The sequence below is a fragment of the Bos indicus genome, chromosome 2 (assembly GCF_029378745.1).
Source record: "Bos indicus isolate NIAB-ARS_2022 breed Sahiwal x Tharparkar chromosome 2, NIAB-ARS_B.indTharparkar_mat_pri_1.0, whole genome shotgun sequence".
In the NCBI taxonomy this organism is placed as follows: Eukaryota; Metazoa; Chordata; class Mammalia; order Artiodactyla; family Bovidae; genus Bos; species Bos indicus.
The window spans coordinates 125,701,742-125,714,104 of NC_091761.1; the positions used below are offsets into that span (position 1 = coordinate 125,701,742).

The following is a 12,363-nucleotide window of genomic DNA, read 5'->3' on the forward strand; positions in this document are numbered from 1 at the left end:
TGAGGTGTCTATTCAGATATTTTGCCCATTTTTAAATTGGGGTGCTTGTTTCATATTGTTGAGTTGTAAAAATTCATTTATTTTCTCTTAATTGTTGGCTTGTCTTTTTCATTCTCTTAACAGTGATTTCATAGAACAGGAGTTTTGATGAGGTCCAGTTTATCAATTTTTTCTTTCATGGGTTGTGCTTTCGATGTTGTGTCTAAATACGTGTTGCCAAACTTAGATCTTCTCCTATGTGTTCTTCTGAGTTTTATTGATATGTTTTACGTTTAGTTCTATGATCAATCTTGAGTTAATTTTTGTGGACAGTGTACTCAGTGCTTAGATCATTTTTTGGGGGGGTTGGGTGGGGCATGTAGATGTCTGGGCTTCCCAGGTGGCTCTAGTGGTAAAGAACCACCCACCAAAACGCAGGCTACACAAGAGACGTGAGTTTGATCCCTAGGTGGGGGAAGATGCTCTGAGGAGGGCATGGCAACTCACTCCAGTGTTCTTGCCTGGAGAATCCCATGGACAGAGGGCCTGGTGGGCTACAGTCCATGGGGTTGCAGAGTCAGACATGACTGAAGCGACTTAGCATGCACCCTCCAGTTGTTCCAGCACTATTTGTTGAAAAGGTTTCTTTCCTTTCTCCATTGAGTTGATTCTGCTCTTTGGTCAGAGATCAGTTGACTATATTTGTGTGGATCTACTTTTGGGATCCCCAGATCATTCCACTCATTTGTCTTTTCCTTCACAAATGCCACACTGTCTTGGTTATTGTAGCTTTATGATAAGTCTTGAGGTTGGATAGTGTCAGTCCTCTGACTTTGTTCTTTCTGTTACCTGTGTTGGCTATTCTGGGTCTTTTGTCTCTCCATACAAACATTAGAATAAGCCTGTGGATAGTCATGAAATAATCTGCTGGGATTTTGGTTGAGATTTCACTGCCCAAGTTGGGAAGAAATGACATCTTTATTAATAATAGAGGCTTCCTATGTATGAGCATGGAATATCTCTTCACATATTCTGATTTCCCTTGTTTTCACTCATCATGATTTTGTAGTTTTCCTCATAAATATCTTGTGTATATTTTGCTGGCACATACTTAGTAGGTACTAAGCTGGGAAGGATTGGGGGCAGGAGGAGAAGGGGACGACAGAGGATGAGACGGCTGGATGGCATCATCAGTGACTCGATGGACATGAGTCTGAGTGAACTCCGGGAGTTGGTGATGGACAGGGAGGCCTGGCATGCTGCGACTCATGGGGTCGAGAAGAGTCGGACACGACTGAGCGACTGAACTGAAGCATGTATGTACTTAGTACTTATAGTACTTACTTTTTTTCTTTTTTGTGTGTGTGTGCTGGTAAGGACTGAATAGGTGGAGGGCAGGGGATTTTTATGGCAGTGCAACTGTTTTTCACAGTGTGAATACACGACATTATATATATGTCAAAACCCATCAGACTGTACAATACAAAGAGTGAACCTCAGTATAAGCTACGGACCTTAGTTATTAATGGTGTATCAACATTGGTTCATTAATTGTAACAAATGTACATTGATGCAAGATGTTAATAAGAGGGGAAATGGAGGCAGGGAGAGAGGGGGGCATATGGGACTTTGTATTATCTTTTTAATTTTCTGTAAGCTTTAAACTGCTCTAAAAAAAAAAAGTCTTTTTTTTTTTTAAAATGTACCAATTCCAAATGAGATGGAGCTCCTGGTGAAGTCTTCCAATGGCTAATCCCTGCTCGCAGGACCAAGCCTGCAACCCCTGCAGTCAAGCACAGGGAGTCCTCCCCAGTTTGGCTGCCCCTGAAGTCCATGGGTGACTCCATCCTCTACCATGCAGCTGAACTGAGTCACTCAGGCTCCATGAGGGCACCTGGGACTCTGCCCTAGTCCCTCGATCTGGTACATCACCCCTTCCTTGCATAGTCTGGAAACGTGCTAAAGCAGCATCAGTTTGGGAATACAGAGGAATGATAAGCACCTGCTTCATGACATCACCTATTGTGCTTCTGACAGAATCTCTTCCCTGTCTCCTGTACTAAACTGAGTATACCCTGCTGGCCTCAGCCTGGTTCTTTCCAAATGTACAAACAGAATAACCACAAAATCTCACTAGTGGAACTACTGTTCCTACAGTACTGACCCACAGTTCCCAAACTGTGCATAAAGTTACCTTAGGGTGCCACAGTCAAGTCACAGGAGCACAGAAGGATATTTTAAATTTAGAGTTACTTAGCATCTGTTGGCTACTGAGAGAGCTTCTAGCTCAGGGTGGTTCAGTTTTATCCTTAGACTCCACTACATTCCTTTGATTATGCCATCTTTGAGAAGCTGAGTTTTTAGAGGTTGCTGAGATACAAAGTAAATGAAAGTCACTGTGGAACACGAAATGAGGGTGGTGGCGTCCAATCTGATTAGAAAGTCTGACAAGTTTTACAGCACCCAACAAACACACAGATTCCAGTAGTTACTGTAGTTATTGAGAATGAAATAGAGAGAGGTTCTTCTGATATGTATTTTTTTTTTCAATTTTTTTTTTTCTTTTGTGTATTCTTTAATGACTAACTTGGTAGGACAAAATTTTTTTTTAAAGAATATTATTTATTTTTGGTTGCACTGGGTCATCGTTGCTGCATGGGCTTTTTCCAGTTGCAATGCCTGGGGCTACTGCTTAGCCGCAGTGCACGCGTTCCTCATTTTGGTGGCTTCTCTTGCTGTGGAGCACAGGCTTTAGGCACACAGGCTTCAGCAGCTGTGGCTGGCTGCGCTCAGTAGTTGTACACGGGCTTAGCTGCTCTGTGGCATGTGGGATCTTCCCAGAAAAGGGATTGAACCCATGTCCCCTGCTTTGGCAGGCGGATTCCTAACCACCGGACCACCAAGGAAGCCCAGGACATAAATTCTTAAGTGATCTTGGCTTAACTAACATGTTGAAATGTCAGGTATTTCTTTTGGCTTAGGGGGTCCAGGTAAAAACTACTGAGGCACTATTGGTTCAGTGAGCTGAGAAAGTTTGGGAACCTCTGGTGTAAGAAACCCTCTAATCTAGGGCCCATCAAGAAACAACAGATTTTGAAATCAATTTAGTGGGTTATAGACAGCATTTTTTTCCCCTCCTTCATAAAATAGAATGGTAACTAGAACACACTGCATGTAGCAAGGCTTAGTGTTATTATGTAAAACTTATGTTCATTATATGCATACAAATTAGCATGGGTATCTTGGGTCACAATGCAAGATGTGTATTTGTTTGGGTTATGATTTTAAAAGTCTGAAAAACCACTAAGACTTCACCCTCCTTACTTTACAGATGAGAAGACAGCCCAAATAATGAAAGCTGATTATTGCAAATCACGGCCATCAGGGCCAGGCTCTGCACTTGGTCCTGCCCGGCTGGTGGCCACGGTCCACAGGGATGCTCCAAGGCAGGCCTCATTCCACCCCGCAGAGGTGTGGTTACTCAAGAGTCACGGAGCTACGGAGATGAAATCCTCTCCCTTTCCCCCAGACCCATGGGCAACCCACAAATGCCACCAGCCACACCTAGAACAAAATGGTTTTAATCAGTTGCGTCACCCTCACTCTCCTGGGAGCGGAGCAACAAAAAGGCTCGGCTCCTGCCCCCAGAGGACAGTAAGGCTTCTGTGTCTCTCCACACGGCAGGGCCCAGGCTGGGCAGGCAGGAGGCAGGGAGGGAGGAAATGGCGGGTGGCTGGAACACAGGAAAGCAAAGGGGCCCCTACTAGTCCTTGGGCCCCAGGCCCAGCCTCAGCGCTCCGGCTCTCCCCTCCCGGCTGGAGAAAGGTCGTGGAGAAGAGACAGGGGAGCGAGTCCCAGCAGCAGGAGAAGCAGCAGCAGCTGTTTCCTTCACCAATAAATATACTTCATTACCAAGCTAGGAGAGAGGGGTGGGGAGGGTGATGGGGGGCGGGGAGAGGAAGGGGGAGAGGCTGCCACCTGTGTAGCTGGGATTAAAGCAATGACGAGATGGTGCCAGACCCCCCACCACTATCCTTACCACCCCACCCCCACCCCCATCTTCTTAAAACTGTGAAAAAGCTTTTAACATGGCCCTGCTGTCTCCAGGGCTTCTCAGAAGCCTGACTGAGAGGAGGCACCTGGCAGAGACAGGGCGGAGGGAGGGAGCAGGGTGGAGGGAGGCTGCAGCTGGAAGCTGGAGCCCAGGGAGTGCCGAGGGGAGCTGAGAGCCAAGGGGGCCAAGAGCGAGGCCTGGCGGGGGCGGGGGGGGGGGGGGGGGGGGGGGGGGGAGTGGTGGGGTGCTGGGGGAACCGCTGCATCCAGTGTAGAGCTCTGGCTGCTGAGGAGGGGGCCGAGTTAGGGACTTTCCATCCCAGGGCTCAGGAGACCCACCCCCTCCCCCCAGAGCAGCAGGGGACAGAGAAAAGCCATCACTTCTTTGGTCTTTGTGGCGGCTCAGCGTGTGGGGGGTGGGAGGGAGTGCCATCTCAGCGAGAGGAGGCCTGGCTGGGAGCTCTGGCAGAAAGGTCACAGTGAGGCCGAAGAGCGCCCAAGGGAGGAGAGGGGCCCCCCCCCGAGAGTGCAGAAGGGCTGGCACGGGTGGGCGGGGAATGGTGTGGTGCCCCTGCCCACTGCCAGGGCCCGTGGGAGAGGCTGAGCCCCTAGAGGGCCGGTGAGGGCGTGCGGGCACAGCAAGGACCCAGCGCCCAGCGCCCGTGCTTGGGGGGTCCAGCGGGGGCGGCGGGGGGAGAGGGAAAGGACATCGGGTTGCCAGGAGGAAGTGGCCTGACCGTGCCCACTCCAGGGCTCCCTCCTCACTTCTGTTTCCACCCTGACACAGCGGCTCTGCAGGGATTGGGGGCACCCTGTCCTTTTCTAGAACATTCCCTGAAGACCAGGAGGGAGCCAGCCTCGCCGTCAGGAGCAAGAATGCTAACAGGCCAAGGCCAGCCTGTCCAATTCCACCCCACTCCTGCTGCCAGCTGAAGGGTGGGGCAGTCCCCGGAGACAGCGGCAGCCCTGGCCTCCCCACCTGAGGCAGGCCAGAGCCCTCAGGAACGTGGAGGGGGGAGGTGGGGTTGAGGGAGATGGAGGGGCTTCCCCCCTGCTCTTCTGCTCAGGGCTGGGGCCAGTCAAGGGGCCAGTCAAGGGGCAACTGCCCAAAAGTCCAAAAGCCAGCAAGTTGTAGCAATCCCCACCCGCAATGCCAAACTAACAAATGTAACGGGAAAAATGAAAAAAAAAAAATGGAGGGACAGGGAAGACAAACCAAAACAGAACCCCCTGACCTCCTGCCCAGGGCGGAGGATGCAGCCGATGGCGGGGGCTGGGCCGGGGGCTGGGAGGGCCTAGCTGGGCCGGCACTGCACCTGGCCCTCCGAGCTGTCCTCGTCGTCAGAGGCCCCGGCGCCCCCACTGCTCAGGCCTGTGATCCGGTAGCCCATGTTGAGCAGCATCACCTCCAACGGGTCTGCGTTCATGCGCCGCTGGTTGGCCTGGGAGGCGCCCTCCATGTCCTCCACAACTCGGCCTGTGAGGTCTTCACTCTGCGGGAAGGGAGCCAGGGGAAGCACGCTTACTGCAGGGATCTGTAAGCAGGGCAAGTACACACAGACTGAGCTGTGCGTGTGGAGGGGCATGTACATACCAGGGTGTGTGTGTGGGTGTACCCATGGGTGCCCAGGTGCAGGGGAAATTCGTCCTGGGATGTATGTGGATGGATGGAAGGACAGACAGACGCCAGGATACATGTGAGGGGATGACGCACTACACTGGGGGTGGGGGGCACACGGTCACACAGTGGGATCTATACCAGGGGGTACACACACCAGAGCGTCTTCTGGTGGGCCCCACACTGGAAAGTGAAGAGGACACAGACTACAGCGGGGGGCGGGGTGCATGGACACGGACAAGGGTGGACTTGCCCCAGCGTGTGCGGGGCACGCATACCACGCCCTGGGGGGGCACAGATACCACGCCCTGGGGGGGCACAGATACCACACCCTGGGGGGGGCACGCATACCATGCCCTGGGGGGGGCACGCATACCATGCCCTGGGGGGGGCACGCATACCATGCCCTGGGGGGGCACAGATACCATGCCCTGGGGGGGCACAGATACCATATCCTGGGGGGGGCACAGATACCATACCCTGGGGGGGCACAGATACCATGCCCTGGGGGGGGCACAGATACCACGCCCTGGGGGGCACAGATACCACGCCCTGGGGGGGCACAGATACCATGCCCTGGGGGGGGCACGCATACCATGCCCTGGGGGGGGCACGCATACCACGCCCTGGGGGGGGCACAGATACCACGCCCTGGGGGGGGCACGCATACCACGCCCTGGGGGGGGCACAGATACCATGCCCTGGGGGGGGCACAGATACCATGCCCTGGGGGGGCACAGATACCATGCCCTGGGGGGGCACAGATACCATACCCTGGGGGGGCACAGATACCATGCCCTGGGGGGGGCACAGATACCATACCCTGGGGGGTGGTGCACAGATACCATGCCCTGGGGGGTGGTGCACAGATACCATGCCCTGGGGGGGGGGCACAGATACCATGCCCTGGGGGGGGCACAGATACCATGCCCTGGGGGGGGCACGCATACCACGCCCTGGGGGGGGCACGCATACCACGCCCTGGGGGGGGCACGCATACCACGCCCTGGGGGGGGCACAGATACCACGCCCTGGGGGGGGCACGCATACCACGCCCTGGGGGGGGCACAGATACCATGCCCTGGGGGGGGCACGCATACCATGCCCTGGGGGGGGGCACAGATACCATGCCCTGGGGGGGGCACAGATACCATGCCCTGGGGGGGCACAGATACCATACCCTGGGGGGGCACAGATACCATGCCCTGGGGGGGGCACAGATACCATACCCTGGGGGGTGGTGCACAGATACCATGCCCTGGGGGGTGGTGCACAGATACCATGCCCTGGGGGGGGGCACAGATACCATGCCCTGGGGGGGGCACAGATACCATGCCCTGGGGGGTGGTGCACAGATACCATGCCCTGGGGGGTGGTGCACAGATACCATGCCCTGGGGGGGGGGCACAGATACCATGCCCTGGGCGGGGTGGTGCACAGATACCATACCTTGGGTGCGGGGCACAGATACCATATTCTGGGTTTGGGGCACAGATACCATACCCTGGGTGGGGGCACAGATACCATACCCTTGGGGGTGTACACATACCATACCCTGGGGGGGATGCACAGATACCATACGCTGGGTGGGGTGCACAGATACCATACCCTGAGGCGGGGGCACAGATACCATACCCTGGCGGGGGGGTGCAGACACAGCTCCCCCACCCCGTTCTTTTGCTGCCACTCGTCCCTCAAGGAAAGGTCTTAAAATTTATAGGAAATTGCCTCTGGAATTAGATCCACCTCTTGACTTCTGTTTTACCAGCTGGGAAGGGGGAGGAGGTGGGCAGAGAGCCAGGGAGGCCTCAGGCCAGCCCACCTGACTACCCGCACCGTCCCTGTGTCCCCGTGGACCAGACACATCACAGGCATCACTTCTTTAATCCTCAAAGTAGCCTTCTGAGGTGCTGCTGTCATGCCCATTCTGATACACAGATGATAAAAACCTGGGTTGAGTCCCTCAGGCCTAAGTGAAGGGACCAGGATTCAAACTGAGGGCCATCAGACTCCAAAGCCTATGCGCTGCCCGTGTGCCTGAGGCACTGGCCTCTGCAGGGTTTCTGGGGGACATGACGCAGAGGGACACGAGGGACAGGGCACTGAAGGAGGTGCCGATCTGGGAGCTGGTGTTGGGGCGGGGCAGGTGCCCTCCCTGCCCTCCCATACCCGGGCCCAGTTACTGGGCCACTGCCTCCCGGGTGTGAGGCTCACCTTCACACCTGGCTCACGGATATGCCCCTGGACTTGCCCGCTTCATCTGGAGCTTTCAGAACTCGCTGGCTCCCGCCCTGATGCAGCTTGGACCCCTGGGGAGAGAGCTCCTCCCCGGAAGCCCCTTGCTTCCCTGAGGCTGTGACTCCTTTCCCTTCCCGCCCCACACGAGCTCAGCTGGAGGCCTCGCAGAGCATCCCCCGCTTCTTTCCTCCCGGCTTGGCTGCTGCCACCCTGCCCGCCCCCTCACCTCTGGCCGGGGGTTCCAGAGCCGCACAACAGGGTCGATGCCGCTGGTGGCCAGGAAGCAGTAGCTGGGGTGTGGCTGCAGGCAGTTGACGATGGATTCGTCGCCCTGCAGCACGCGGACCAGGTTGGTGGTCTCCTTTTCCCAGACGAAGAAGGAGCCATCGTCAGAGCCACTGACGATATACTGAGCGTTGCTGGCGGAGGGGCAAAGGGCAGGGAGGTCAGGTGGGGGGATGGCCCGCAGGCTGCATGGCTGAGGGAAAGGGCGGGCAGGGAAGCCTGGAGCCACTCAGCCCCCTGAACTCTGGAGTCTTCACCCGACTCGGAACTCCCACGCACACGAGAATCCTCTCCACACTGGAGAGTCGTGTCACTGTCCAACTGTTCTAAACCTTGGGGTCAAAGACGGCCGAGGTCCCTCTAACTTACTCTCCCTCAAAGTGCGTCATAAGCCCCCTGGGTGCCAGGATCAGATCCTGCCTCTCGGGGGTCTCTGGGAACTCTCCTGCCTCAGCCTTTCCTCAGTAGTCCTAGCCTCTCTGGATCCAGACCCCCAGATCCCACAGCACACCTGCCCCCAACACACTGCTGATATTTAGAAGGGATCTTGCTGGAGATGCTTGATTCATATTTATGGATCTCACCTACCCAAGAGAGTATGTCATCTATAGAGGAGGGCTGGGGGTGATGGTGGCTCACAGAGGTGAAGCCATCTGCCCAAGGGCACAGAGCTGGGATTTGAGACTTCTGAAAGCCTAAGTCCCCATGCCACCCGCAACCTCCTGCCGCGAACCAGGCTAGGCCCTCCCCTCCTCTTCAGGGCCTCAGACCTGCCAAAGAAATTCGCCTCCTTGATATCCGTGGTGGTGTTGCAGTGGCCACAGTAGCGGAACTGGTAGTCGTAGCTTCGCTCCCGCAGCACCATCTCGTCCTCAGAGATGGAGTCCTTGCGGCTCATGCTGCGGAGGCGGACGGGGCCGCCGCCACCGCCTGCTCCCTTCTTCTCCTCTGGGGCAGAGAACAGGGACCATGAGAGTCCTGCCCATCTCTCCCTCGGTCCCCGTTTCCTCCCCTTCATCCTGTTCTCCGTTCAAGTAGTAAGCCATGAAGGGTTATCTCTCTCCCACTACCCTGAAAAGCTGGGAACAACTGTGAAAAAGAGGCATCTGTGCATCCTGCCCTTGAGGGTGTTCAAGAGGAGACCGCTGATGCCAGGAGAGCCTTGGCTTAGCTCCCTGAATAATGTCTGGAAGCCCCGAGGATGCACGGCCCTAAGGTCTGTTGCTGTGGAGGTGAGCGGCAGGGAGGGGAGGGCAAAGTGCTGCCAAGAGAGCCTTGAGCGGGTGATTTTTCTAGCCCTCCTGCCCTGGAAGACAAGTCAGCCTGGGTCCTGGTGGGCTGCTTACATGCCTCTGTACAGTCACACCAGCTCTCTCAGTGCCTTGTCTCTGCCTGCCTCAGGGCCTTGGCACGTGCTGGCCCCTCTGCCAGACGCTTCACCTCTGGCGACACTCCGTGCCTAGTCACCCCTTCCCCAGCTTCAAGATCTCCACCTGAACGTCTCCCTCAAGAACCCCAGGCTGCCTTCAAGCCCTCCCCCTGCACTTGCACCTATCAGGCCCCCGGGGTCTTCTTTGCTTCTCCTTCATCGCTCAGTCCCTTCCCAGGCTATAGATTCATGAAGACAGAAATTCCATCTGACTTGTTCCCAGATGTATTCCCAGGACATAGCACAGTGCCTGGCACTACCCAGACAGATGGATCAATCCGTGGTCCAATACGCTGCACAGCAGAAGAGGAAGCTGCATGTCTGCCCTCAGTGAGCTCCCCTCTCATGTTTACAGACTGCAGTTACTTGGCTCACTCTCCAGCGCTACCCAGAGGAGCAGGGCAGGCCCTTCAACACGCTGTACAAATAAGCCAGCAGGTTCAGAGAGGCTGTGCTCTGCCCAAAGTCTCACGGTTCCACATGGCAGAGCTGAGACTGGAACCGAGGCTCCATACCTGTGCCCGGGGCCTCACCACTGCTCTGTGTGCTGTCTCTTCTGCACCCACGCCATCTGGAGCAAGTGCACTCTAGCCAACTAGCTGGAGCTCAGATCCCAGCAGAACGGCCAAGGCCCTGTCCATGACAGGAGAGGATGGCCTAGCTCAGCCGACTCCTCTCCTGAGGCCGGGGGAACTACACCAGGTGCCTTAAACACGCTATTGCTAATCCTTGTCTCAGAGAGACCGAGTGACTGTCTCAAGGTCACGTGGTTCTCAATCAGCGTGAGCCCAGGCCTCTCCAGTCTCAGAACTTATGTCCTCTCCAGAATGTCACGTAGCATCTCCAACAGACAGAGCGACAGCAACCCCTCCTCAGTGCGCACTCTACTCACCACCATCATTTTTGGAGAAGAGGGCGGCCGTGATGTCACGTCCCAATGCGTCACAGGCACTGCTATGGGCCTGCTCCGGGAACTTCCCTTTGAAATCATCCAGGCACTCTAGGGCCTCAGCCACGTACTTGAGCTCAAAGAGGCATCGGGCCAGGCGGAAGTGTGCTTTCAGGTGGCATGGATTTAGGGAGATGGCCTTGAGGCAGTCCCTCAGGGCGTCGTAGTGGTCACCATCCCTGGGAAGGCAGGGGAGTGTGGTTTGGAGGTGGGGCCCCGTGGCAGGCAGGGAGTCCCCATTCAGTCTCATCGCTTCCTGTGGCCACCCCAGCCCACCTTTGAGCAATCTCAGGGCAAGGGTATTTGGGGATGGAGAGAATCCTGGTTCAGCCCAGGACTTGCTCTCTAGGAGGCAGAGTATGTTTAGGAGGCAAGCCAGGAACCCCGGCGTCTTGGCAGGTAGAGGGTGGGCATGAGGCAAAAACCAGTGTCGGGCTGCCCTCTGCTGGACACAGAGTGCAACTGTGCGCCCGCTCACCCCAGGCACCCGCAGCTCTGCAGCAGAAGGCCTGGCATCTTGCCCGCCTCAGGCTCCCCAGGCCCTCCTTCTCCCTTCCTCCACCCACCTCCTCAGATCCCCCCGGCTGGCCTTCAAAGCCAGGTCTGAGGCAGGGGGCCCTCAAGGACAGTTCCGTGGTCCGGTGAAGCCAGAAGTGTCAGGCTGGGGACTCAGGGTCTGACCGGCAGGCAGCAAGTCCTCAGCCAGGCCCCCCTCTGTCCTGGCTGACTGATCCACAGCAGCTGTGGCCTCTACCTCCAGGGGCTGGAGGATGGGGCCCGACAGTCTGGCAGAGCCACTTCTCTGGAAGCGGATGGCGGGGGTGGGGGTGGGCATAGGCCACAGGAGCTGCAAATCGTCCATACTAACTTCTCCAAACTCCCGAAGCACGGATGTGGGGAAGTGGGAACGATTTTGGGGGGTGGGGAGGGTCAGAGAAGAAGCCCCTCCTCCTCCCACCCTGTGCAGGAGTATAGAATACACATCTGCCCAGGTCCACAGACAGCCCCACCTCTCAACTGGAGAGCCAGGTGCCCTCACGGGATCCACTTCTCCGTCTTTCCCCTCTGCTGGGGTGAGGCGGGCCTAGGACCCACTTGTGTTAAGAAGCAGCCCCCCCGCCCCCCGCCACCTCTCTGGCCCCGAGCTGATGGCCTCCCCACCAAGGCGCAGCTCACAGCCCCTGTGTGAGGGGGCCAGGGCAGGTCCGACGCTGGAGCTGTGCTCCTGACCCTCCCTCCTACAGCACCCAGAGGGAGCACCGGTGCTCAGAGCAGCCTGCTCAGACCAGGGACAAGCGGCTTGGCAGTGCGGAGGCGGGCAGGAGACAGAGTGTCCCGACGGCGTGGCTGCGTCAGAACGAGCGGCTGTGACGGAGGAGCAGGCGCGCTTCGGAAACCCAATTACCGCCTGCAAGGTGCCCCTCAGAACTCCCGAGGAGAGCCAGACCAGAAAGCAGCCAGGAGCCAGAGGGCGACAGCTCCCACCGCATCCAGGAGCAGATGGCCGCCCTGGGGAGACTGGCCTGGGACAGAACGTGACATTCTAGGGGTCACTGGCAGGCACGTGGGGATGGGGAGAGAGCAGGCTGGCCCCAGGGCGCACCCATCCGGACTTGCTGCCAGCTCAATCTCCCTGAAAAGACAGCCCTCAACACCTCCCTCTCCTGCTCGAAACTCTTCAGTAGCTGCCCATCATCCACTGAATCGAGGCCAAAACACCACCGCTCTGCATTCCAAGTCCTTCCCAGGCTGGCCCCAGGCTACCTCACAGACTCATCTCCTGCCAGTCCCTTCCCGAACCCTCTGCTCCAG

General features: G+C 56.8%; 1 protein-coding gene across 5 annotated transcripts in view; it reads right to left on the minus strand.

The window, feature by feature from the left end:
* Positions 1 to 3,544: 3,544 nt before the first annotated feature.
* WDTC1 (WD and tetratricopeptide repeats 1) overlaps positions 3,545 to 12,363 on the minus strand; it is a 67,571-nt gene continuing 58,752 nt past the window's right edge. For all 5 annotated transcript variants that reach the window (XM_070775742.1, XM_070775732.1, XM_070775744.1 and 2 more), the window contains exons 13-16: positions 10,495 to 10,730; positions 8,944 to 9,121; positions 8,115 to 8,307; positions 3,545 to 5,525 (exon numbers count right to left, since the gene is read on the minus strand). In XM_070775742.1, the coding sequence (XP_070631843.1) occupies positions 5,328 to 5,525; positions 8,115 to 8,307; positions 8,944 to 9,121; positions 10,495 to 10,730 (805 nt within the window). In that variant the 3' untranslated portion in view covers positions 3,545 to 5,327. The remainder of the gene's footprint in view (positions 5,526 to 8,114; positions 8,308 to 8,943; positions 9,122 to 10,494; positions 10,731 to 12,363) is intronic.